This window comes from Pseudopodoces humilis, chromosome 7, assembly GCF_049639895.1.
Source record: "Pseudopodoces humilis isolate 2021_Gansu_Grassland_sample_001 chromosome 7, ASM4963989v1, whole genome shotgun sequence".
NCBI classification, from domain to species: domain Eukaryota; kingdom Metazoa; phylum Chordata; class Aves; order Passeriformes; family Paridae; genus Pseudopodoces; species Pseudopodoces humilis.
In genome coordinates, this window is record NC_142206.1 from 14,229,821 (window position 1) to 14,254,470 (window position 24,650).

Sequence of the window (24,650 nt, forward strand, 5' to 3'; positions counted from 1 at the left end):
CAGTGTCTGTCTCCCAGCAGCAGGGCATTAATAACCATTAACAAAATGCTATACAGTTCCAACATGATGTCAGTGGTATTAACCTCTGTCATTCCTGTATCAGCACTCGTGAATGACTGCTTTTCCTTATTTTTTTTTTCTTTAAAACTTACCTCTGAAATACTCCATAGAAGTAAAACCAACATAGCTTTTATTACATATATATGCTTTTATTACATAGAATAGCCTTTAGTTTATTACAACTTAGAATATAATTTATTTTGCAGTTTTGAAAATGGATTCTCAGTTATAAGTACTATGTTGAACAACAGCTGAATTTCTCATTCATTATTTTTTTTTACCAAGCTTTACAAAAAATAAACCAAAGCAAAGCCTTCATGCCCTGCAGACTTGTGAGCATTTTTGAGAGCTATGAAGGATTTGCCACCTATTAGAGAAAATAGGTGGGAGAGATTTGGGAGTTTTCTGGAATGGATCGTTTACGAGCAGATTACACAGAACTGCTGTATTACAGCAGTTATGTGGTAATTATGCTATTTCTTTCAGAATTATGAAATATGAGTATCTTTTCTCAGTTCAAACTAGTAACCAGAGCAGAAACTATTTCTTCCAAATGGTATGTTCATAAAGCCTCTATAACCTTACAGTACCTAGGTATGCATTGTTTTTCAGCTTAAAACAAAATAAGTGCCAGCACTATAAAGAGATGAGACAAAGTCTGTAGGAAGAGAGAGCCGGTATCATTTATTGAGTAATACAGGCAACTGGAATAAGATACAGTTTTTCATGTATTCAACTACATTTATATTTTTAGATCACTAATAAGAACACCCCTGTGATGATTCAGAATCAATATGCCTTAAGATGATTTGAAAGACTGATGGATTTTCAAAACTGTCCTTTTCTTTTTATAGATTAAGAAGGACATATTTCCTTCCATTGCTTATATACTTTGCTATTTACTGGCAGACTCCAAGATATGAGAATGCCTAATCCACCCTCAGTTTAAGTGCAGTTACATCCCCCCTATCTCCACCAGTGCTTTAAAATGTCCACTTTATCACACTAAAATCTTCAGTTCTAGAAAATACGTTGGGGCTCACAGATAAATGTTTGCATGGCAAACTGCTCCTGCCCATCTCCATGTCTATGCTCATGCCTAAAATCTATTAATAGGTTTAGGGATTGGATGTGCAAGACTAGACTGCGAATGCTTTGTACTCCCATGGACTGTATCAGTCACACAATGCAGTTATTTCTCCAACTTGGGTTCAACGTGTGGGTTTTGATTTATTTTTTTTCTGACAGTTTTGGCTTTGTTGGGTTTCGCCGTTTGGGTTTTTATTTGGTGTGGTTTCAAAAAAAAAAAAAAAGGGAAAAAAAGTCTTTACCTCTCAAAAAAACCAAAGAAGTTCAGATGTAGAGCTTCAGTTGAAAATTAAAAAATGTTATGGAAGATTTGCCACTTTTGGTGCCTGTGGGTAGAGCAGCTGGTCCCAGTGGAATAAAGGCAAGGATAAAGCCATCTTCTTGAATGACATGGCAACAAGGGGGACTGCCACCAAAACTAAAGCCTGCTCCAAGGCACCTCCGTACAAACCGTCATGACGAACATTTCAGAGTGAGGGAGCTGAGAGCACAGTACAGGCACTGCAGTCATGTGGAAGCGGGTGACAGGAGGGAAGGGATGCAGTGTTTGCAGTCCTCCAGCCCTGCTGCAGACCTCCTGAAGAAGTGCATGCTTCAGGTTAAATCAGGTCTTACAGACACCCTCCAGCAGGCAGCCAGCAGCACTTTGGTGAGAGGCAAATCCACATCCCTGTGGAAAGGGCAGAAGACTGATTAACTTAATCCCATGTGCTTCCTTAGAAAAGATAGTAAGAGATGGTGAGGAGTGAAAATTACACAAATGTACCAGTTTCTTCCTTCTTTGGCAGAGGAAAGGAGGAGCAGATTACATATTCCCACCCCTCCCCTGACCACAGCATTTAGTAGAAGAGGGGCAGAAGGGCTTTTCTGTAGAGCCTTTGCCTTTGAGGCAGCAGCAGGGCAAGAGTTCAGTTTTACGACTCTTGGCCCCAACACAATTTACCATTTACAAACTAATCCTCCTCTGCTGGAGAGCACAAGGCCTGCTAAAGCTCTCATGTCCAGTTCTCTGATTCTCCATTGTCCACAGTGACAGGGAGAAGCTGAAGACCTAACTGGTGTGTAATTCAATCGCTGTCCAGGCTGTGTCACAGCACAATGCTCTGCTTGTAGTGCCACGGGCTGAGGCAGCCAGCTACTGTTATGCACCGCAGCAGGTGTGAAGAATGTCACTGGCTCTGACTGTGTGCTGCCTCTCTCTCCAGGTCCATTGCTGACACTCTGTTCACTCACCACTTAAAGGCTGTTTTTCCTACTGACAGCAAGCTAATTGTCTGCTCTCTGGTGAAAGGGCACTCTTAGTATTTTTGACCCTGAGCTGGGAATTCCTGCACAGCATAACATGGGCCTCATATAAAGTAAATCCCTTTGCTCTCCAGATCCCCTAAATGTGGAAGACTGCTAATAAACTCTTTATTTTCTTAGTCTTAATCCAGCAGTTAGTAAATTATTCTACCACACCCAAACTGTTTCACTCCATTGTTCTTCACCAGACAGGGCACTGGACATTGCTCACATCTTTTAGGATGGTTTAAATCTTTGGTACCTAATTATGTTTTAATCAGCAAAAGACAGATGCTTCAAAAAATTCTTATCCACATATAGGTCAAAAATCTCTGGAATACCAAATTAAATGTGCTGCCACACATAAATACAGGGCCATTCTGAAAATGGTATTTGGTTTGGTTTCTAGCAAGAATTTACTACTCCATCAAGATTTGAAAAGCTGTACTTTCATTCATCCTGAGTTCAAGGAAGCTGAGGAAGAGAAGTGCAGAGGAAGGAGGCAGGGCAGCAGCTGCCACTTGATCAGTGCCATGCTATCAGGCAGATAAGGAGGCAGCACAGAGCTATTGCTGGTACATCCACGGTAGCAAGTCAGAGGATGTCTCCCCTCGCACAGAGCTACATCACACACTGGTAACAGTTGTGTGTGGTGTTTCTTTCCACATGCAACAGTGACTTGTCCAAGGGATGTGAGAACAGAAGAAGCACAGAAACACCCTACTCCTAACATATCTCTTTCTTTAACAGCCTTGAGAATTTAATTCCTGCAGTTCCTGGTACTATTTTTCCAATTCCTTAATTTTCATAAAGAAGCAAACCAAATAGCAGGAATGAAGCAGGATGGAAAAGCTACACTGGGACAGAAATTTTACAGGCCTGCACAGCTGCAGATTTTCATCCAAAAGAATAGACAGCTGAAGTCAGCTGAATAACCTGACCAACCCAAGAAACAAATAAACCAAAATGGAAACAATTTCCCTCCCACCACATAGGTAACTTTAAATCAATATATTTGGCTATCTAGATTATTTCTGTGTAATTCTATACATGAATTATGGTTACCAATCTTACCTAATCCTGTAAAGGGATGAAATACTTTGTCACACTTGCAAATTCTGTGAAGGCTGTGAGCAGATGAAGAAAGATGATCCAGCTTCTTACCACTTGCTACAGAAAAGTTCATAATATTCATTATTCAAAATATGAATTGGACATCTGTACTTACAATGTTTAACAAGTCTTGTTTAGTGTTGAAGCCAAGCTGCTCATTTCACCCATACTCATCTACTGTCATCATCGACGGCTGATTTCCAAACATGGCCAGACACCAGTTTTCATGGCAGGGGTCATGAGACATTCTTGCATCCTGAATCAGGATTCAGCAATGCCATGTACCAAGCCTTAGAAGTATGCAAGGCATTTACAACTGAGCACCTGCGGAAATCCCATTTCCTGACAAAGAGAGGCCTCCGATATTCATGTTTTCTCCTACTCTTAGGCTATGCTGTAATGAAATCTGGCCTGAATAATCCTTTTATAGCTGTATGAGGAAGTATCCTTGCTTAGCATTACCATCCTTATGGAGGTTCAGTGGAAACCTGGTTGAGCAATCAGCAAAGATACACAGAACGAGAAGTCTGGCTGATGGGATATGATAAAAGCCATGCACAGGACAGGGACACAAAGTGAGCCTATCAGAGAAAGTGGAAGGACTCTGCTAACTTTAATGAATACAGGTAAGAGGATGGGACCCCAAGGAGTCATAATGAACTTGGTGTTAATGCCAACAGTGACATATGCAGACACAACCAGGGAGTGCATGCTCCTGGAAAGGGAGGCCAGGAGCACTGTTGCTAACAGCATGGGAATAATCAGAGAGTGCAGGACTGCACGGGAACCACTGCCAGGTCAGTGACAAAAGCTGAAGTGGAATAAATTGAAGGAATGCTGGAAGGGACTCGGAAAGGGCTGTTTGTGACACCAGTGATGGAAATTACTTTGAACAGCTTATCCTGTGAGATTCCCTGATCTGCAAGGTACTCCCCACTACCTCTTGCTGTAGGCCTGGGTTGCCCTTACACCAAGCTGCCCTCATCCCTTTGAAGGTTGTGATTGCGTTACTCCACAAAACCTGCATCCTTGTCCTGTTCCCATCACTCTAACCATGGGTTGCTGCTGCTTTATCTCTGACACAAACTATCTGTGCCCCCTCCTCAAACTCTGACCTCAAACTCCCAACCATCACATCTCCATATAGTCCCAGGTTATCCTCTCTGCCTCCATTCCCTGGCACTGTTCCCTGTAGCTGCTTCGCACCCAGATTATCTCTGCTTTTGTTTTCCTCCCTCTAGCAGTGTGAGTGTGAAGCCCAAGATACCACAAGCAGCAGGCCATTAGCCTGTGCACTGCTCTATACCCAATCTCAGTTTTGCTGGGCCACTCACTGAAGCTTTAAACCAGTGACTACAACCAGCTCTGCTGGTCTTTAGCAGTCCCTCAGCCTCTTTTTGGGAACCATAATCCATCATGGTACTGGGCAGGCTCAGTGGATGCAGAGTGATAGCCACTGTTCCCTATTTCTACAAGGAAATGCTAGAACAACTTTTGTCTGCTGGGCATAAAAACCAGGTCTCCATGACACATTTCCCTTCCTTCCTTGCTGCTGATCAGTCGTTCCTCTGGGTCCTTCAGGGAACCTCCCCCCACCCCTTGGCTGTGACAGCAAACATTCAAACAGCATTCAAACAGCTGCTCAGGCTGGATGAAGCACCTGCTCTGGGCAACAGCAGCTGGAGTTCGTTTTAGGTCCAAAGGGCCGAGGCCAAGCAGGCTGACTGCATGTGCTCTAATCCAGTATCATCACCAACTCCACCAACAACAGGTGCCCTTTGAAGAGGGAGGGAAAAACTATCTGAGGAGGAACCAGAGCTTTATAAAGGACATTATGGGCCAAGTCCTCAGCTGGTACATGCTCAGTTAAAGCATGTACCCTCTTGAAGTTATATGAGTAATGCTCACATACACAAGCAAAAGATTTTGCCCACTCTCAGTACTACTTCTCTTCTGTTTTTAGTTTTCCTAAGGATTTTTCACCTTCTCTCCTTGTTCTGCATTTATCTTCCATCAATAAAGAAACTTTCCTGTCCCTTGCTTCAGACCAGACAGCCCAAAGTCACAAGCAACATGTCCCAGGTTTCACCATTGTCCTGTGCACAGGTAACACAATCTTACCATGCATCCCTCAGTCCTGCTCAAGTCCCAGGTTCCAGATCATGAGCCTGCAGCAGCAGAAACAAGGGCAATTCCATTCTGGAACAAATCAAACTAAATCCCATCAGGGTCCATTAAGAGAAGTCTTTCAGCACAAGCATCCTAAGAATTGTCATGCACTTGTTCAAGCCAGTGGTCCCTGTAGGACAGAGCAGGATTTCAATGTATGATCCCTACAAATGACATAGGAAATAAAAACCAAAACCCTGTCAGAAACTATTGGCCAAACTGTCTCCAAGGGAAGTTTGATTCTCACCTCATTTTCCTGAAAACTTGTTTACCATCCAATACATATAAATATCTTTTTAAGTCCCTCTTAGTGTATTTCTGATAAAAACCTGAACTAATGAAAGCCTCTATGTTTTCTTCTTTTCTGAGTCCTGCCATTCTGAGCTGCAGAGGCCAGTTCTGTAAATCTGGTCCCACTGCAGTTACTCTTGTGCTTCTTTCTAGATAACCTGGAAGCTCTCTGGAGCCTGAGAATAGAGCTGGATTCACAGAGACAGCCCTACAGAGCATGGCCAAAAGCACTCTGCTCACACCGCCCAAGTAAGAGCAGGATTTTCAAATTCCTGTTGATGCACTATCAGAGGAAAACATGACCTTGCTGCAAGTTGCTCATGTGAACCAGTCACAGCCTTCATAACTTCATATTCCAGAATTTATTTTCCTAAACTATGCATCTTTTAATTCTTGTCTTTCCAGGATTCAGATTTAAGCCACCTTTCCCTTGGGACCACGTCTCAGTTGGGTTATATTACACAGAGAAACAAAGTGATGAGAGACAGTTGGATGAACAGAGAACAGCACAGGCAGAAAAACCAGTTTCCAATCTGTAACAGTTCCTGACATCTCACCCTCAAGTATAGACAAGTGTAACCTGTACTGTGTTGGCTTGAACATTTCAATAAATCTCCAAAAACTTCCCTTGATAAATACCACAGTGCAGGTTAGACAATTCCACACCAAGGATGGGACAGACACTCAACCACACGAGAACCTCCAGTAGTGGAAATGTATTCTCAGCTGCTGCAGACTCACACATTCACTTTGAGGCTTTAACCACATTTCCAAAGCTGGAAAACACCAGAGCATGTATAAATACATGCAGAAGGCAACACTGCACATTTGTGCAGCAGTTTTGTCCACATACGTGCCTGAGGGAACCACTTTGCACCCTTATACTGAATAGTAGAGATACCTACACATTCCTGCCCTTCCCAGCCAAAGCAATAAAACACTGTAACATCTGACAGCACAGAGCTCTCCCTGTCCCTCTGAATCCTTGCTGCTGCTTGCTGTCACTGGGCACATTTCACGCAGGCCAGCTGCACAGGATTTATTCAGCCAGTTTTGGAGTATCAAAGCTAACTTTTTTTTTGTCTTTGCCCCAGGCAGGCACTTGGTATGCAGGATTTAAATCAGAGAACAAAATGTTCTGTGAAATTTGTAAATACTTAGTCCAGTAAATTATAAATTCTTAAAAAAAAAAAAAAGAGATAGCAACTGGAGTGGTTTAAAAATCAAAAATTAAAGCATTTCACTGCATCACTGTGGGTAATGCCACTGTGTCCTAAAGATCAGAATAAATAATTTCCCAAGATTACCAATTAATGATGCTGACTGCTTTAAGTGATAGGAGCCAAACACACTCTGAGTTCTACCTTATAATTCCAGTGAAATCAGGAGAATGCCCAATTCAACAAGTGCCCTGCATAAATACACTGAAATTGAAAAAACAAATTGTTTGATCCTTGCAAACTGGCAGAGAAGACTTTGCCTGGGACATACTGCCACAAACTTAATACAATCTAACACCTATCAAAGTAAGATTTTTAAAATATATTTAAAGATATTAAAATGCAATTAGGCAGAAGATGATAGGGAAAGAGATACCCCAGGGATTCACAACACTTAGACAATAAAGATGGCCGAAAAGAGGTGCTTTGACCAGAAAGCAGCAATAAAGGGTCATTTGTGACTGGAACTAGAAAAAGAATTACTTCATTGGAATTAAGCATTGCCTTTAAGGTCCATGATGTTTGAGTGAAATTATCCACTTCTGCTTTGTTTACTTACCATCATGGGCTCCATCTCTATACAAAATTTAAAACAAACATCTAGCTGATGAATGTTCACATTAAAATTTCAAATCTCTTTTTTCTCAAGCAGTTTCACCTGGACTTTGAAAAGATTCTTTTACAAAAATTATGATCTGTTATTTTTGGTGACTATGAAAGCCAAAACATTTAGAATAATTTCCTCTTCATCTGCAAACATTTCACACTCCTCTTACCACAGCTGTGGCGTTAATTTCCTTTCTTTCAAGCCAAGTAGAAAATGGCATCAGTCAAACCAGTTAACTCCTAGGAGTCCCTGTACTCCAGAATAAGGTTCTTCTGGTACTATCAGGGACTCTGTGAACATTATCAGTAGCATAGAGGAGCAAGACAATAAATGGTTTGTGGACCTTCATTCCTTGCCCACAGTTTACTTCTGCTAGCCCAGATATTCTGAGTATGTACAAAGTGCACCTGCTCATGCAGACCTCAAAGAGGTCTGATGTCCCCTCAAGGGCCACCTGGAACACTGACTGCACCTCCTGAAGTTTACACTGCCTGTAAGGCATTACCTGGTCACTGAATTCAGATGGCACAGGCTGCACACGCACAAAAAAATGGCTCTGCCTTTTTCAATATGTCAAGTCTTATTTTTCTCATTTGTCTTAGGGTAAGTACAGATTCCAACCCACAGCTGTGGAAAGGAAGGTAGGATAGAAAGGCAAGTACACAAAGTATACAAATTATGACTGACTTTAGGCAGTTTGGCATTACACAACTCCCTTATGCAACACATTGCCTGGGGCAAGCCTCATGTTTTCAGAAATTCCACAGAATCCCCTTAAATATACTTCAGTGCTGAGGCCCTATGCCTTCCACCTGCAATTACTGACTGGAATTGTGATATACCACAGACAGATTACATGGATGAGCCTTACATTTACTGGCTTATGCTTTTTTAAATGTGACCTGAAATAACAATTGCAAAATCTCAGAGGCAGATGAACCCCGCCAATTTATGGAAATCTACTCCTACGCATAGCCTCTTTAGAAAAATCAAAGGGGTAGTATCACCCAGTGAAATGCACTTGAAATGAACAGTCCACTTAAAACTCAAGTGTTATTTATAAGAGCAAAAATGGAGATGGAAGGGCCAATGTTGCTGGCCAGACTGGAGCTTACTTAGCCAGGCTGCTAGTCCTCTGCAGCCACCAGGCTGGGAGCACAGAATGCCCCTGGGCTCCAGCTCTCCCTTCTGCCTCTGCCCAATCCCAGCCATGGCCTTCCTCAGTGCTGCCAGAGCCTGGGCTCCTACAGACACAGGTGAGCTGATAAACTGAGTCAGGACATATAATGACTCTGTAAATACAAGGAGAAAAGGGGAACAACTCAGTGTAGGTGATCTGTCAACATTTAAAATTGCAGAGAGATTGGTAAGAGCTTAAGAGAGAGTAGTGACATACAGCTTCTAGACATAAGTCGAACAGTGGCCACAGCCCAGCTTGACCTGCAGCCCCACACATGTAGGCAGTCACAAAAACACAGCAGCTGGACTTGAGACGCTACGGGAAAGATGAAGGTGGCAAATGCAAACCAGGCTGGGGCACAAAAAGTGACAGCACGAGTCTGTCAATGCATTTGAGATGCACTTACATCTTCTAGGCTTGACTGCAGAGCTACACACAGACCCTGTTAGCATGGAGCTTTTCCTGGGGTCCAGAGAAGGGAGAGTGGAGCAAAGGGAGAGGAAGAGTGTGCCTGAGCACTGTGGTTGTGCAGCAGTGGGAAAGAGCCCCCCAGGGAGAGAGAGAAGGGAGGGGGACCTGGGGACCAGCAGGAGGGTAAGGGCTGGTGGTACAAAGCAGGATGTGCCCTGTACACCATAGCCCCAGAGCAGCTCCCAACTGAGAAGCAGTGAAGGCTGTCCATCTCCAAACTCTGCTCCTGGAAGGGTCCCATGGTAGGAGCAAGCATTAATTACAGATAATCTAATTTAAATATTGAAGAAAAGAAAATAGCACTAATTAGAAAACCCTCCTATATGTATTCTGTGACACAAGGTTAAAGATAAGCTTTGCTTGCATTTCAGAAACTCTTACAAGTTTGTCTCCTATGTTAGCTTTAGACACGGCAGAGATATGCCTGTGGGCTGTGTGCAGATTCTGTTTGAAGGACAGATTTCAATCAGTAAAGTTTCAAATAATTCTATATACATCACAGTGTTTTATGTTATCCAACATTTGGAAAGTTCCTTAAGGAAGAACTTCATTGTGAAAGAAGAGAGGCAATAAGCCAACTTTCATATCTGTGCCACGCAGACTTGTGCCAAGCCCATGGAAACAAATTGCCTGAAATAAAAAGATACAACAGAAATAAAAAGTGTTACAACTTTATCAAGCTAATGAAACAACGTGGGAAAAGTTAATGGAGGCAAAAAAGACATGGCTGTTTCCAGTGATGGGAACATCCTTAAACAGCTCATCTGGCTCCAAACACTGCAGTAATGGATGTTTGGCAAACACAAAAATCTCAACGACAGGAAGAAATCTTTGAGACTCTAGAAAAAGAAAGCAATTGAAAACTAAGATTTGGAGTATTTGAGGAGAGGGCCAAAAAAAGGCATTTAAAAAAATACTTCCAAAATTAAAAGTTAATCCAAGTATTTTTCAAACAGAATTTCATTATGGTACCTCATTTTATTAAACTGAATATATGCAAAATACATGCAGACCTGGCACAGTATAGTAATTTTCAGTACCTATAAACCCAAAATAGATGCTTCTGTCGGCTCCGTTTGACAGCAACAAGACTGACTTCAAAGGGATTAGGCTTTATTTTTGAGCAATCCTTCTCTTGTACCACTAAAATATGCTGATTTCAGAGCACTACAGCAAGCTAGCCTTTGCCATTTGCTTGGTGACAAAGAGACAAAAAGTAATTTCCAGAATGTCCATGTCACAGCCTGGTCACAACACTGCTGCCTCCCCAGAGCCATCTTGTGTTTTGCTGATGAACACTTTTACTGAAAGTCAGTTAAAAAAGGTTATTTTGCTATGCTTATTTAAGTAGTAACATCCCAAATTTCAGGCTTCTTTTTTAACTTTATGAGTCATACAGTGCAAAAAAAACAACAAAACAACTCAATCTTGCTGGCTTTTCCTCCATGGATAAAGGAAGTAAAAAAGAGTGGGACTGGATAAAATAGTGAGATGAAGCACCTGTTGAGACTAGAAAAGCATAAGAAAAATGGGTTAAGGGACTTCAAGTCCAATAAAAGCAATTGTGAATTCACAGGTGTTCATATGAATCATTCTTAATTTCCTGCCAGAGAGCTTTGGTTTCACTTAATTACAAAACAAAATGATGAATGAAGAAGACCAATTCACAAGCACACATATCATACTTTTATTTGTTTATTACTTTTTTCAGACAACCCTCTGTTTTCATCATAGGTATTGATGGGCACTGAATGAGAGAAAAGTCTGGCAGCATTAGATAGAGTATTTGCAAAGCACGTGAAAAACCCATCACAGCCAAAAAGAAACAAACAGATGGTGGCTGGAGAGAACCAACAGCCACAACTCTCACTACCTGTAGAGAAAGAATAAACAATACTAACACCAGATCACAAAGTGCAGCCTAAAGAGGCTAGTAGCTTTAAATGAGAGAGAATCAGGCTAGAAAATGGCCAGATATAACTAAATGTTTGCTAAGTAGGCTCAGGAAAAATAATATTTTGAGAGCATTGTTAAAGCCCACTGACATAAACAATCCTCTCTACTGCACTCTGCCAAAGAATAAAAAGGAAAAGGAGTGGGGACCTTCTCTACTTTGAAGGTATGGGTTTGTGTGTAAGAGAGGTTATTTTGATGGAATTTTAATTGTAGTTCTGTACACCACACTGTGGTGGTTTGGATTCCCACTCTGCCATATACTTTCAACACACTTTAAAATGTGTTGTACCAAAATCATGCAAAATTACAAAAATTAAAAGATACCTTTTATCAAGTTATGTGCCTGTAACTGACCCTTTGATGATCCCTGTAGGTCCCTACAGAATCACAGAATATTCTGTGCTGAAACGTTTTAACTAAGAAACTGAACAAAGTGCCTGCTCCCTGGAATGCTGCATTTCATGAGGTCACAAGCTTTAGGAGCAGATGATACCTTCCCCAGTCCAGATACAAAGAGCATGTGATACCACCTCTTCATGCTATGTAGCAAGAATCCCTATATTACTTTGTCATGGAATTTTTCCATAATACAATTGATAACAGTGCAAATGGTGTGTATTTCCTTTAGTTCCATGAAGCACAAAGCAAAGTAAATTGAATGGTGTTCTCATAAAAGGAACACATGGAGTAAGTATAAAGAATTTTAGGGTCAGGTTTCAGATCAGCTCCAGGCATCACAGATGGCCTTAAGAACTGTCCTTGTCTCTTAAGTATCCATCACTGAAACGGGATAATTTAATACTGCTTTCCAAAGACTCCAAAGTTCACTAATGCAGAGACAAGCCTCCATGAGCTGATATGCTCAGAAATTATCGCAATAAATGCCCAATTAACAAAATACAACTGCAAAGTTTTCCATGGGGACACTGGCTAAATTGCTTTCTATTGCCATTTCACACTTCAAATTATTCAGATTGGCCAAAGAAAGGAGATCATCAAGTATTTATTTAGGTTGGGATGTCAATGCATACAAACACAGAGGCATCACACTTGCTTCTTTTCCTCCTCCTCTGTGGGAATCTTTATTCTGGATTATTCTGGAATAATAAGACACTAGCAACTACTTACAGGCCAAAACAAGGATAGTTGGAATGGAAGGAGCTAAAAGGTAGCTCTTTGATAAAGGTACATCCTTCCAGCAAAAGTCCTTAGTGCTACAGTGAAGAAGAGGATGCTTACTGAGAACTTCAGAATAAGGTTGTACGTTGTTCAAGTGTCTTGTCAATATATTGAGATTTAATGACTTTGGATACTTACTTTAGCCTTGCAAACATTAGTTATACTTTAGTCACATGAAATTTTACCCAAATGCTTAAATGCTGTTTGATTTTTTTAAGCTAAACTTCTAATTTACTAAAACATGAAGAATCAGAACTAAAAAATGGATCATTAGAGCAAACAAAGAGGGCTAAATAACATATGAGATGGAGGCACCAAACAAGAATTATTTAAGTTTTTAATGAGGAATGTTCTCACATCTCTACGTGACTTCTCTCAGATGATGCATGCTGGGCTCTAGGCAGTCAGATCCAATAACAATTAAAACAGGCAACGGAAAACGATTCTGCCCTTAGCATCCTGGGTTGGTGGGGGAGTGATCTGCTAGAAAAATATTCCCCGAAACAGCACATAACACTGAGCTTACTAAATAAAGTCACTGAACAGAAAATTATTGATTGTGAAGGGTGTTGAGATTACTCATATTTCCACTCCACTGCTCTGAATCTGTTAAAGAAATGCACAAGAAATGCCAAGCTCCATTCAGATGTGGTAAAACACTTAAAAAAATCAGTAATGTGTATTTTGAAGTTACTGTACAAGTTGGGGATTACTGGTTACTAAAATACTGAAGAGAGTTTAACAAGCATAGGTAGGACCAGTTCAACACCAACATTTTTAGCACCAAACCAAAAAACCTAAAGAATTTACCCTGTAGCCAAGACATATACACACACTGCTAAATTTCCAGGACTTTTCAGAGCTCACTCCCTCTCAGGATTGCCTCTGCCTGCATGTTCTCAGCAGCCACTCCAGCCTTAGCCAGCCTGGCCATACTCTCAGATGCTGCTGCTGGAACAGGAGGTAATGAATGTGACTACCTGGAAAAGGGCTCAGCTCCTACATTAGAAGAGTTTTATCCATGGTACTGCTGTCCCATAAAGACAATGCATTAGAGACAGGAAGCAAAGGAGAGCCAACGTGTTAGACTGGTTTGAACACTGCTCTCATGTCAAAAAGAATGAGAGGCACCAGATGGGACTATGCCAAGAACCAAACTGAGGGAGCTACAGCATCCTCATCTGCTGCTGCCCTGACCATGTATTTGCAACACAGCACAACTTCTGTCTCTTGGACATGCTCTGCACCAGAGGACACATAACTTCATATCGAGCTGTTGGCTTGTAGCCCGCCCAGGAGGGACAAACAACAAGTGCATGTGCATTTCCTAAGTTCTGCTTCTGATTGTCTTTCCTGCTTTCCTCTATTCCCCTGCTTAAACAGGAAATACTTTCATTTCACCCATGCTCATAAAGAAAATGAAAACATGTCAAACACACAAGTTTATGTTTTTCTCCAACGTTTGTAGGACCATCTTGGGATACCCCAAACCTGTGACACATATACACGTGTCATCGGGGATCACTGAAGAGAAAGCACATACCGGAGTGTTTTATTAAGAACGCTCGTTGCAGAATCCTTTTCCTCAAGTCATTCATTGCCAAGATTCACTGTTTTATAACCACTTCTTCAGCACAAGTGTGCAGTAACTTAAGTGGAGCCCAAGTTAACACATCTACTTAACTGTTAAGGTAAATCCTTTATGTCAGTCATTCACTCTTTGGGATGTTTGCCGGCACCCGCCGATGGTCGGAGCTCTCCCCGCTCCCGCCACGCCTGCCCAGGGCCACGCACGCCATGGCTGTCCCCGCCGGCCCCCCCGCATCCGCATCCGCACGCACACCCACATCCTCCTCCTCCTCCTCCCTCGGAGGGCGGGCGGCAGCGCGCAAGGTGTGTCCCAGGTGCCGGGCTATATCAGGCGGCGCGGCGGCGGCGCGGCGGCCCCATGGCGGCGCCGGCCATGGCCGAGCCGCGCTCCAAGCGGCCCCGGGTGACGCTGCCCGCCTGCCCCGCGCACCGCCCGCTGCCCGCCAGCCGCGTCCGCCACGGCTTCCCGCCCGCCGTGGAGGAGGCGCTCTGCGGCGTCACCGGCGCCCAGCTGGAGCTGCACTACTGCCTGCAGGCGCTGGTAAGGCACGGCCACGGGAGGGCACGGCGTGTGCCCCCACCGCCCTGCGCCGGCAGTCACCGGCGGAGTGGAAAGGAGGTGCAGGCTGTGGAGGGTTTAGAGTCGGGCAGGGACGGCACAGCGGCGCCCAGGGGGTTTGGAGGCTCTCTCTCTCCTCTCTCTGTCTCTCTCTCTCTCTCTCTGCCGCTCCTGCCAGAACCGCGCCGCGGCCGCTGCGCCCGCACGGCCACGGAAACAACGAGGAAGGTCCGTAACACGCGGGCTACGAAACGAGCGCTCGTGTGTTTTGGGTAATTCACAGAGGATCTTTGGCCTGGGGAAAAGGGACAGGAACAGGGAATGCTAACAGCTTTGGAGTATAACGCTTGAGTGGGTTTTTCCCCAAACTATGTTGAGTAATTACGTGTGGTTAACTATAGTCTGAACGTCGCAGATGGCTTAGGGTTTCTTGCTCTACAGGCATGAATTTTGGACATGAAATTATAAAAGGTATCACTGATACCATGTCAAATTCATGCCAAACTGCATCTGGCTACATATCAAGTGTTAAGGCAAAGATATAACTTAACAGAGACGTTAAAATTAAAGATTAAAATTATCCATGCCATACCTTCTGATGCCAAGCATCCACTGGGAAGCAACACAAACTATATCCAGCATATCCCCAAGATCCTTCAACTGAGTTTGGTGTCAGTTTCATTCAATGAAAATTTAAGTATGCAGTAAAACCTGTTAAACCTGTGGAAGAAAAAAGTTGTAGCAATTGGCAGCTGGATGGGATGGAGAAAACTCAGAAATTGACTGTGGATAAATCAAACCTAAAAATGTGAACATCCTAAATAGTGAAAGATTGACATAAAACATTTACCTTAACAATTAAGTACATGTGTTAACTTGCGCTCCACTTGAAGTTCTGCCACACACTTGCACTGAGGAAGTGGTTATAAAACACTCAACCTTGGCTGTGCTGTCAGCAGAAACAGGAATGAGTGACTTGAGGAAAAGGATTCTGCAAATAAAGCAATCCAGTATGTGTTTTCTTTTCAATGGTTTATGGTCACATGTGTGTATGTGTGTCACAAGTTTGGGTTATCCCAAGATGTTTCTTAAACTGTAAGAGAAAAACATAAACTTGTGTGTTTGACATGTTTTCATTTTCTTTCTGAGCATGGGTGAAATGAAAGTATTTCCTGTTTAAGCAGGGGAATAGAGGAAAGCAGGAAAGACAATCAGAAGCAGAACTTAGGAAATGCACATGCACTTGTTCTTTGTCCCTCCTGGGCGGGCTACAAGCCAACAGCTCGATATGAAGTTATGTGTCCTCTGGTGCAGAGCATGTCCAAGAGACAGAAGCTGTGCTGTGTTGCAAACACATGGTCAGGGCAGCAGCAGATGAGGATGCTGTAGCTCCCTCAGTTTGGTTCTTGGCATAGTCCCATCTGGTGCCTCTCATTCTTTTTGACATGAGAGCAGTGTTCAAACCAGTCTAACCCACTGGCTGTCATTGCTACCTGCAATACTTCTCTTTATGAGACAGCCATACCATGGATAAAATATTCTAAATATAAAAGTTATTAGATCTGTTAGCATGGTTAAATATGGCAGTGGTTTAAGTTGTTACTTTCCCATACAGAACAGAACAAGGCCTGCAGAGGATTTAGGCTTGTAATACTTCTGAATTTATAGAATGGCCTGGGTTGGAAAGGACCTTCAAAATCATCAGGTTCCAAACCCCCTGCCATGTGCAGGGACACCTTTTTCAAGACCAGGCAGCTCATAGCCAGCCTGGCTTTGAAAACTTCCAGGGTGGAGCATCCCCAGCTTCTCTGGACAACGTGTTCTGGTGTCTCACCACCCTCTTATAGTAAAGAGTATTTTCCAAATACCTAATCCAAACACACTCTTTGAGTTTTAAGCCATTTCCCCTTGTCCTACCACTGCATGCATTTGAAAAAGTCCCTCTCCATCTTTCTTGTAGGTTCCCTTCAGGTACTGGAAGGACACATTTAGGTTACCTTTTCTTTTCCAGGCTGAACAAACCCAGTTCTCTCAGCCTTTCCTCATAAGAGAGGTGCTCCATCCCTCTGATTACTTTGTGTCCCTTGTTTGGACTCGCTCCAACAGATTTATGTTCTTCCTGACAGGCCTTCCCAGCCATGAGCTACATCTAATATTGAAGGTGTATAGTTCAGTAGCAGTATCCATTATTTTGGAATACCATTGTCTATAATAAAGCTGATAAACAGATGCAAAGTTGTGCTTGTTCTCTTTTTGGTATTTGCTTCATCTTTCTCCTACCTTTGAAAGCTAACTTTTGACTGGAATGCAGGCCTGCAGGGATAAATTTTATGTTCCCTGTTCTGGGAGTATGTTTAAAAAACAAAACAAAAACCCTCCACAATTACAAAACACACACATGCTAACCACTCATAAATAAAATATTCTGAAGATCTCTTAACTGCTACTGCAAGACTAACATCAGTAGTACCGCTGCCTGACCAATATTAAAGAACAGAAGGAGTTCTAGTAGAAGTATAGGTTTTTCATGTCATACTGTAACTACTCAATTTACTGTAGAAATTGGATCAAGGGCTCTAAAGTGATTGTGCTTTGTGAACAAAACACCTTCTATTGGAAAGGTCTCGCAAGTTCTGTTAAAGCCACATTCTGCTGCAGGTGAGTCCCATCTCCGGGAAATCTTAACCCTCCTGTTTTGTGTGCTTAGGGTGAATATTTTGATCAGTCACATGTGGCTCTACCAAATATTTCAAAGTTCTTCCTGCATCAAGCTCTGGAAGAGAGAAAAGCCGCGGAGGCGTTGATGAAGTATCAACAAGAAAGAGGAGGCCATTACTGCTCTAAAACCATCCAGGTGCGTAGTAGTCAACAAGTTTTCAAGCAGCTAAGATCCATTTAACTTACTTAATTCTACTGTTGGTACTTCAGATCCCTGCATTCACCCACTATTAGATTTACAGATACAATTTATCTGGCATACTTGTGTACATGGTTTTGTTCTTGATTGTGATGCCTAGAAACTGTCAGACATGCAGTCCTAAGTCTATGGGGTTGCTTTCCAGCCTAAAAGGATATGGACAGTATTCCCCTTTCCTTTCACTCAGCTGGACACTGCTATTTCCAGTATGCTGTAATGGATTATGACTTCTTAAATTGTGCTGAAAGAGCCCACTTGTCTCCTTCACACTGAACTAAGTGGAAGCTTAGACATAACTAGCACCTAAGAAGAGTGGTAAGGAAGGAGAACCATCCAGCTTGAGGCAGTAGATGATTTCCTAAAGCACAGCTCATGACAGAATTTGAACTAAGATCTAACTTGGGCTTGCACAGGTACAAAGGAAGAACTCAAAAGTTCTCAGGAAAAAAATAACCCACCTCATTTGTTTAAGACCAAGGGGCTGAATCTCCAGTACAAAATTAGTTAATACAGAATGCTCCTCTTTGGTCCATCATAGCAGTTTTTAAGCTGCAGAAAGTAAAAACGCTATTGTAAAAATCTTTCGTAATACTCAGTTTGCATCAAGGAGGAACTTAGGACTTCCAGTACTTAAAGGGGTTCTACAGAAAAGAAGGAGAGGGACTCTTTGTCAGGGAATGCAGTGTTAGGATGAGGGATAATGATTTTTAAATGAAGGAGGGCAGATTTAGGCTAGATATTAGGAAGCGCCTCTACTGTGAGGGTAGTGAGACTAGGAAAAATTGTCCAGGGATGCCCCATTCCTGGGAGCATTCAAGGCCAGGTTGAATGGGCCTCTGAGCAGCCTGGTCTAGTGGAATATGGCAGAGGGTTAGGACAAGATGATTTTAAGGTCCCTTCCAACCCAAATCATTCTGTGATTGGATTTTCTGGTGTAAGAATCCTCTTTGGGCATAGCTGCTGCTATGTAAATCTGTTCCTTGAAGAGGTGCTTGGGTTCTGCCATTTGTATTTACAGCCTGAAAAAAAAGCAATAGATGCTTGAAACTAGAAGCAGTTGTTGCAAAATCCTAGTACAACTTGTTAAGAACACCAGGTTAAGTTGCAGGAATCCATTGATGAATACAGATGAGCTGTTCCTTTGAGTAAATGCAATTCTGTTTTTGTTTTCAGAAACCAAACTGTGATTATGCAGTTGGTCTGATGAAAGCCCTGGAACTAGCAATGGTACAATGGAAAACTATGCTACGGTATTTTGAAGAGCTTTATGCCCTGAGTGTTGAAAATGCAGACCCTCATAGCGCGAGCACTATCAAGAAACAATTTATTGGGCCCAAAATCCGGAAGATCAAGCTGATGGGAGATCTGCTGACCAATGCTCGCAGGCTTGACTGTTCCCAGGATGGCAGAAATAGTCTTGGGGATTACTTTATGGACCGGCTGCAGAAAGAGTTCAGGACCAGCATAGAGCCAGAGTCTAGTGATCACACTGATCACTGCAGCCCCTGCCCACCTCTCCAGCAGTGCACAGGAGCTTCAGAAGGTCTGAAGCGACCCCAGAGAGAATGCTCCCAGCACAGAAATGGCATAGGTCCAATATATGCAACCATACACTGCACCACGATGCTGCCACAGTGTAATGATGGCACAGGAGCAAAGGTGAAGCAGGGCAGGGAGGGCCTTTAGTGCCGAGGCTCCTGCAGCTAAGGGGCAGCTCCTCAGGCAAACCTGTCCCAAGGGTGGAGCTGGGACCAGAACTCAGGAGACACAATGCTCTGTAACTCCTGCTGCTTTACACCCCATCCCCTCATCCTCTGCTGAGTCACAGCTCAAAATCTAGCCGGTACCACTGTTTGCTTTAAATGATAGCAAGGCTTGCCAGCTAGATTTTCACATTTATCCATGCAATTCTTCCTAGAAGCCAAAAGTTCTTAAGCTACTTCTCTCTTAAATGATTACCAGGATTAGTTAGTGCAAATAATTTTAAGAATATATATAATTTTTATGAAAATAAATAAAAAAGAAACTGCTGCACCTTTAGTGACAAGGAAACTTTTACAAGACAGAAAATCCAAATATTTAGTTTTATATTTCTGAATATTTTATATTACTACTAGCAAGTGTAGTAACATAATGAACTTTTTAAAAAGACTTTTTAAAAAGACTTTAAAAAAAAGTTTTTTTGTCTTATATTTCTATCTTAGTAGAAATTTAAATAAGTAGTCTAATGCATTTATGATCAGCTATTTCAAGTAGCATATTTCTTCAGGATGAAGGGTGCAAACATTTCCTCAACAGTGGGAATAAGAAAATGTGTTGATTTATCTATAGTTATTGCCTAGTTGTTGGCTTTTCTCATCCTCAAAAAGCACATGAGAGAGAAATTAGGAATTCTCATTAGGTGAGAATTTTAGAGGTTCTAGGGAATATTTTGTGTCACCAAAGACAGTAGCTATAGGACTGTGTCCAGACTTAACATAGGATAATTACTTTAGCTATGATATAGAGCCCAATCTCAACTAGCTCACTAAAGGTATTACTGTGGCACTCCTGCTATTTCTTATATTCCCTATTTGGTCCCAAGCAGGGGCATGAGATCCTAGTGAAACTAGCACACTTAACTAGAATTGCATCAGAGAGAATGGCTACTCATTAGTTTTGTCTTTCAATTAGGGCAGTGTTAACCAACTTGGTTCAAGGGCAGAATTGTCCAAATTCCTCTCATTAGTGTCCTACCAGAGTGCCTCATTCTGTACCCTGGCTCCCAAGGTCACCTAAGAAGAGGCCAGATCAGCTGCCTGCAGTTAGGGATTTTTTGTCATATATGCATCTTTTATGCAGTTGGGGCTTGATTCATTGGAAGATTGCCTCATACTTTCATGTAATACTTTAGCTGATACTCCTGTTTTGCTTGAAAATAAATTCAGTTCCATGACTGCATCTGCAGTGCATTCCTCAGTTCACCACCACACCTCAATTCAAGCATGCTGGTATTCTTCCCCAAGAGATTTTGCATATGTATACAAAACTGCCAATATTTTTCTACATTTAAGTTGTGCATGATGGAAGAGAATGACAGAGTGAAAACAAATGCCAGAAAACTGCATTACTATAAAAGCACTGCACAATAAAACATTTTTCATAAACTCTGATCCAGCTGCAGTTGAGTAGCAATTTCTGCAAAGCCCACCTTCTGTTGGTGGTGTAACATGGGACAGAAAACTACAATGCAGATGCTTCCCCAATCTTTTCTGTGAATGTGGTTCAGCTTTGGGGTGGGGATGGGGAACACAACTACTTTAAAACAACCTCTGCATTCATCTATAAAAATACTGCCATGTGTCAAAGGAATGGCTCAAAGCACTTTTAGAATCATGCTAGATTTGCCTGTGTTGAGATTGCTGCTCTGTAATACAGAAGGAGTTTAAAAGATATTTCCATCTGGGCTAGATTCCATCACCCATCCTCATGCTGAGCATACCTTATTCAACAATTAGTTCCACTGACTGCAACTCAACATGAATAAGAGCAATGGAATCTGTCCCTCTCGGTATTAAAATACAGCCCACTGAGTTTGAGCAGAGCAAAGCTACTAATTGAATTTTAAACAAGTGTATTAGTTTTCTACTTCATATACTACTAGTAATGTTTGACCTACTTGTAAAACAACCTTCACCTTTTAAAAGCTGATGACCTTCTGAAACGTAGTTACAGCCTCCTCCATGGTTTACAGCACTTAAACTTTTACCTTAAATAAAGTCCAACATAACAAACAACCCAACTTCTAAAATTTTGAGAGCAAGACTTACTTGCCTCTTATTTTTCCATGAAGTAGTGCCATGTCTGTTTCTCAAGACTTTTCACATTCATCTTCTAACGAAATGTATCCACACACTCTAAGAATTTGAGTCTTTTTCTCTCCCTTTTCCTTTGGCAGAACATATTCTGGGCCCTCTGCCTGAAAAGACAATTCTGTTAATTTCAGATAAGCTCACAACCAGCTGTTTCCTCAGCCTCTATCCTCTGAAAAAGAGAAATCAATCAGTTATTGTAGATAATAAACTCTTCTTGTCCTCATGCTGCTTCTGCTGAGAGGGCACATATGCTTGTGAATATGATCTCAGATTTAACAATACCTGTCAGTTGTGTATAGGTTGAGTCTATCCATGTTTCTCAACATAGGAAGTACAATCTGCTTCTGCCTTCCCAGCTTCCTTTTCAATCCCATCCTGAAAAATATCAAGGACAAATGTAAAATAGATTAAGGGCAACAGCTCTTATAGAAACATTGCAAATTCTCTTTCTCTGCTGAATGCTTGTTGATCCACACTCTCTGTATCTATACTTCCAAAGCAATGCCTAAACAATCCAAATCTGGGACATCTCTGGATAGCTAGTGCAGCACCTGTACCCTAAACATAGCAGCCAAACTGGAAGCTCAGGAGAGACCTAATCTTTACTGAAGTTATGAGTTACAGCCCCAGAAGCTTCCAAACAGGTTTAACAATGGAATCCTTGTAAATGCTTGCCATAAGCACTACGTATGTTTGCCTGCTCTCAAAGTGAGGAATGCACATAAAAGTCTCCAAGTGGAGATTGTTCTGTCCTTCATCCTCTCCACTGTGGCCACACAAAACCAAGAAGAGCATCTCAAGGTTTGTTCTTTGCAAGGATGTGTTTTCAGGCCTCACTGTACATGGCAACATCTTTCTGGACAAACCTGTTTTTGGGAATCACACTGGAAAGTGGATGTTAGCAGTGGCAGCAGCAGGGTGTCCTGGGGTGACTAACCAGGACACAGGGAATCACAGAATCAGAATTGTCAGGACTGGATGAGAGGTCTGGAGATCGGCATGTTCAAACCCAAAGGAAGGTATCCTCGAGGGCACTGTCACTGGAAGATCACTGTGTGGAATTCACTGTGTGGTCACAGCATTTTCCTGACCTTTCCACTTGGAGGAATTCATGCACTTGAGCCCACATTCATGGACAATTGTTGGCCAGCTCCCAGTAGTGAGCCAGTGCAAGCCCCACTGTTTGTTACCACTTTGCCCAAGGTATTTCCCTACTCACACTTCAAGTCCCTATGTGTCTTTTCCTGGGGTCATGTATAAGCCAGAAACACACAGAGACAGAATAGGCTACAATACTGACTAAATATTAGCTAAAATTACCTTTTTCCAAAACTTAAGCCAATGGTCTATAGAAAGTGTCTTGAGTGAGTCACACTCAGCCCAAGCCCATTTTACATGTTCAGTTGTTACAGCATAAAACCCTTTCTCACTTAAACGTATTTTACATTATTGTATACCTTGCATTATTTTGAATACAAATTATTTTTATTTTGTTAGCTGTTCAATAAAGATTTAAAACCAACTATCATTATTCCTTCTGGTTCAAAGAACGTCTGTAATAACATTGAAGTGTCTCCACAAATTTGCCCCTCTGCCTCCCAGAAACAGCTGGGAGATACATTTCTAAATGTGCAGGAGTGGTCAGTAGCTGATCTCCCTCCTTGGGACACATTGCTTTTCAGCATCGGGTACAGTGAAAGAATGAATTTCTATAGAGTCCAAACATATAGTTTTATCTTTAAATAAAACTTTTATCTTTTAGAGATACTGACAGAATGTGACTTACAGTTCTTATCTTGGTCTGTACTCAAAGCTATTTAGGTAGGTAGAAAATGAAGACTGCAGATTAGGAATTTTTGCCAAAAAAACAAATCATGTAACAACAAAATGAGCCACCATCATGACATCGGAGAAATCATAGGCACAGGAACTGGGGATTGATCATTGATGGATGTTTTTTACCTTTTGAGATTCTGTCAGTCACCCCTTGTCCCACTGAAGACAGAGCTTTGCTGCTGATTTTGAATGAGCTGAAATTTTGCCAACGTTTATAACTGCAGAACAGAAATTAATTTTAGCTTGTGGGACATTAAATATATGTACTAGTATTTTAATCATTAAGTCAGTGAAACCATATAGTTGAATTACTGAATTCCTCTGAGAAGAATCTAATTTCTCATCTCAAATGATACTCAAAAAACCAAAGTAAAAACTCTGGCACCCTTGAGAGACGTTACCAAAACCCATCCCATTTCCCCGTGCTCCAAACTCTCCCGCTGCTGGAAACAAATCCTTATCGCGCGAGCCATCCAACTGCAGCGCAACCGCAGCAAAACGCCACGGCACGGAGTGAGATCCATCTTTACAAAGGTTTCCGAGCGAAGGTGAACATAGCTGGAAGAGGAATCCGGAATGCCAGCGTTCGCGGGGATTCCCGAGGGAAGGAAGGCTGGCACACGGCGGCGCTTCCCGCTGGGACAGGCCCGCAGCGCCACCGGGTGGCCGCCACCTGCCCGTCCCGCCGCTCCGGGCTCCCTATCTCCCTCCGCCTGTCCCCTCTGCCCCGCACCTCCCGGCTCTCCGCCTGTCCCCTCTGCCCCGCACCTCCCGGCTCTCCGCCTGTCCCCTCTGCCCCGCACCTCCCGGCTCTCCGCCTGTCCCCTCTGCCCCGCATCTCCCAGCTCTCCCTCTGTCCCACTTCCCCGCCGTCCCGCACAGTCCCGCCTGCCCGCGGTGTCCCCTGGAGCCGCCCGCCCCCACGAACGCCCCCGCAGTAATTTCCCGTGTGGCCGCAGGGCCGCGGACAGACCTGTCCAGGGGCTGGGGGCTTCTTCCCTGTGAGGAACCAGGGGAGCCGTCGCCGCTGTTCCCCGGGCAAGCGGCCGGCGGCACCCGGCACCTCTGGGCATCGGGGCGGCTGCTCTCCCTGGCGCGGCAGCAGGGCGGGCTGCGGAGAGAGAGAGAGAGAAAAAAAAAAGAAACAAAAAAATTAAAAAAAAATAATAAAAAAAAAGCTACGGGGGAAATGTAGCCCTGCGCGCATCCGAGCGCCCGGGCTGCCGCTGCCCCAGCGGGACACCGCGGCCCCCCCGCCGCCCCGGCCCCCGACCC

At 42.9% G+C, this 24,650-nt stretch overlaps 1 protein-coding gene and 1 long non-coding RNA gene across 5 annotated transcripts; one reads left to right on the forward strand and one right to left on the reverse strand.

Moving 5' to 3' along the window:
• Positions 1-724: 724 nt before the first annotated feature.
• Positions 725-24,602, reverse strand: LOC106628153 (uncharacterized). Of its 4 annotated transcripts, none has more exons than XR_015773004.1 (8): positions 24,349-24,602; positions 23,777-23,933; positions 23,502-23,593; positions 21,822-21,914; positions 21,499-21,643; positions 5,668-5,845; positions 3,508-3,603; positions 725-1,819 (listed from the first exon to the last, which is right to left on the reverse strand). It is a non-coding gene; the product is annotated as an uncharacterized LOC106628153 (long non-coding RNA). The 4 variants fall into 4 exon arrangements; XR_001331442.2 differs by having other exon boundaries at positions 5,668-5,745; positions 21,495-21,643; XR_001331440.2 differs by having other exon boundaries at positions 21,495-21,643.
• LOC102105734 (ferritin light chain-like) lies at positions 14,568-20,625 on the forward strand. Its single transcript, XM_005522308.3, has 3 exons — positions 14,568-14,750; positions 17,476-17,622; positions 18,859-20,625. Exons 1-3 carry the CDS (start codon positions 14,568-14,570, stop codon positions 19,369-19,371), a joined length of 843 nt encoding a protein of 280 aa, XP_005522365.1. The 3' UTR covers positions 19,372-20,625.
• Positions 24,603-24,650: the final 48 nt, after the last annotated feature.

Bases quoted from the DNA above. Each gene is read 5' to 3' on its own strand.
- LOC102105734 (XM_005522308.3), top strand. From the start codon at position 14,568: ATGGCGGCGCCGGCCATGGCCGAGCCGCGCTCCAAGCGGCCCCGGGTG. The intron at 14,751-17,475 runs GTAAGGCACGGC...TTGTGTGCTTAG, and splicing joins ACTACTGCCTGCAGGCGCTG to GGTGAATATTTTGATCAGTC. The intron at 17,623-18,858 runs GTGCGTAGTAGT...TTTTGTTTTCAG, and splicing joins ACTGCTCTAAAACCATCCAG to AAACCAAACTGTGATTATGC.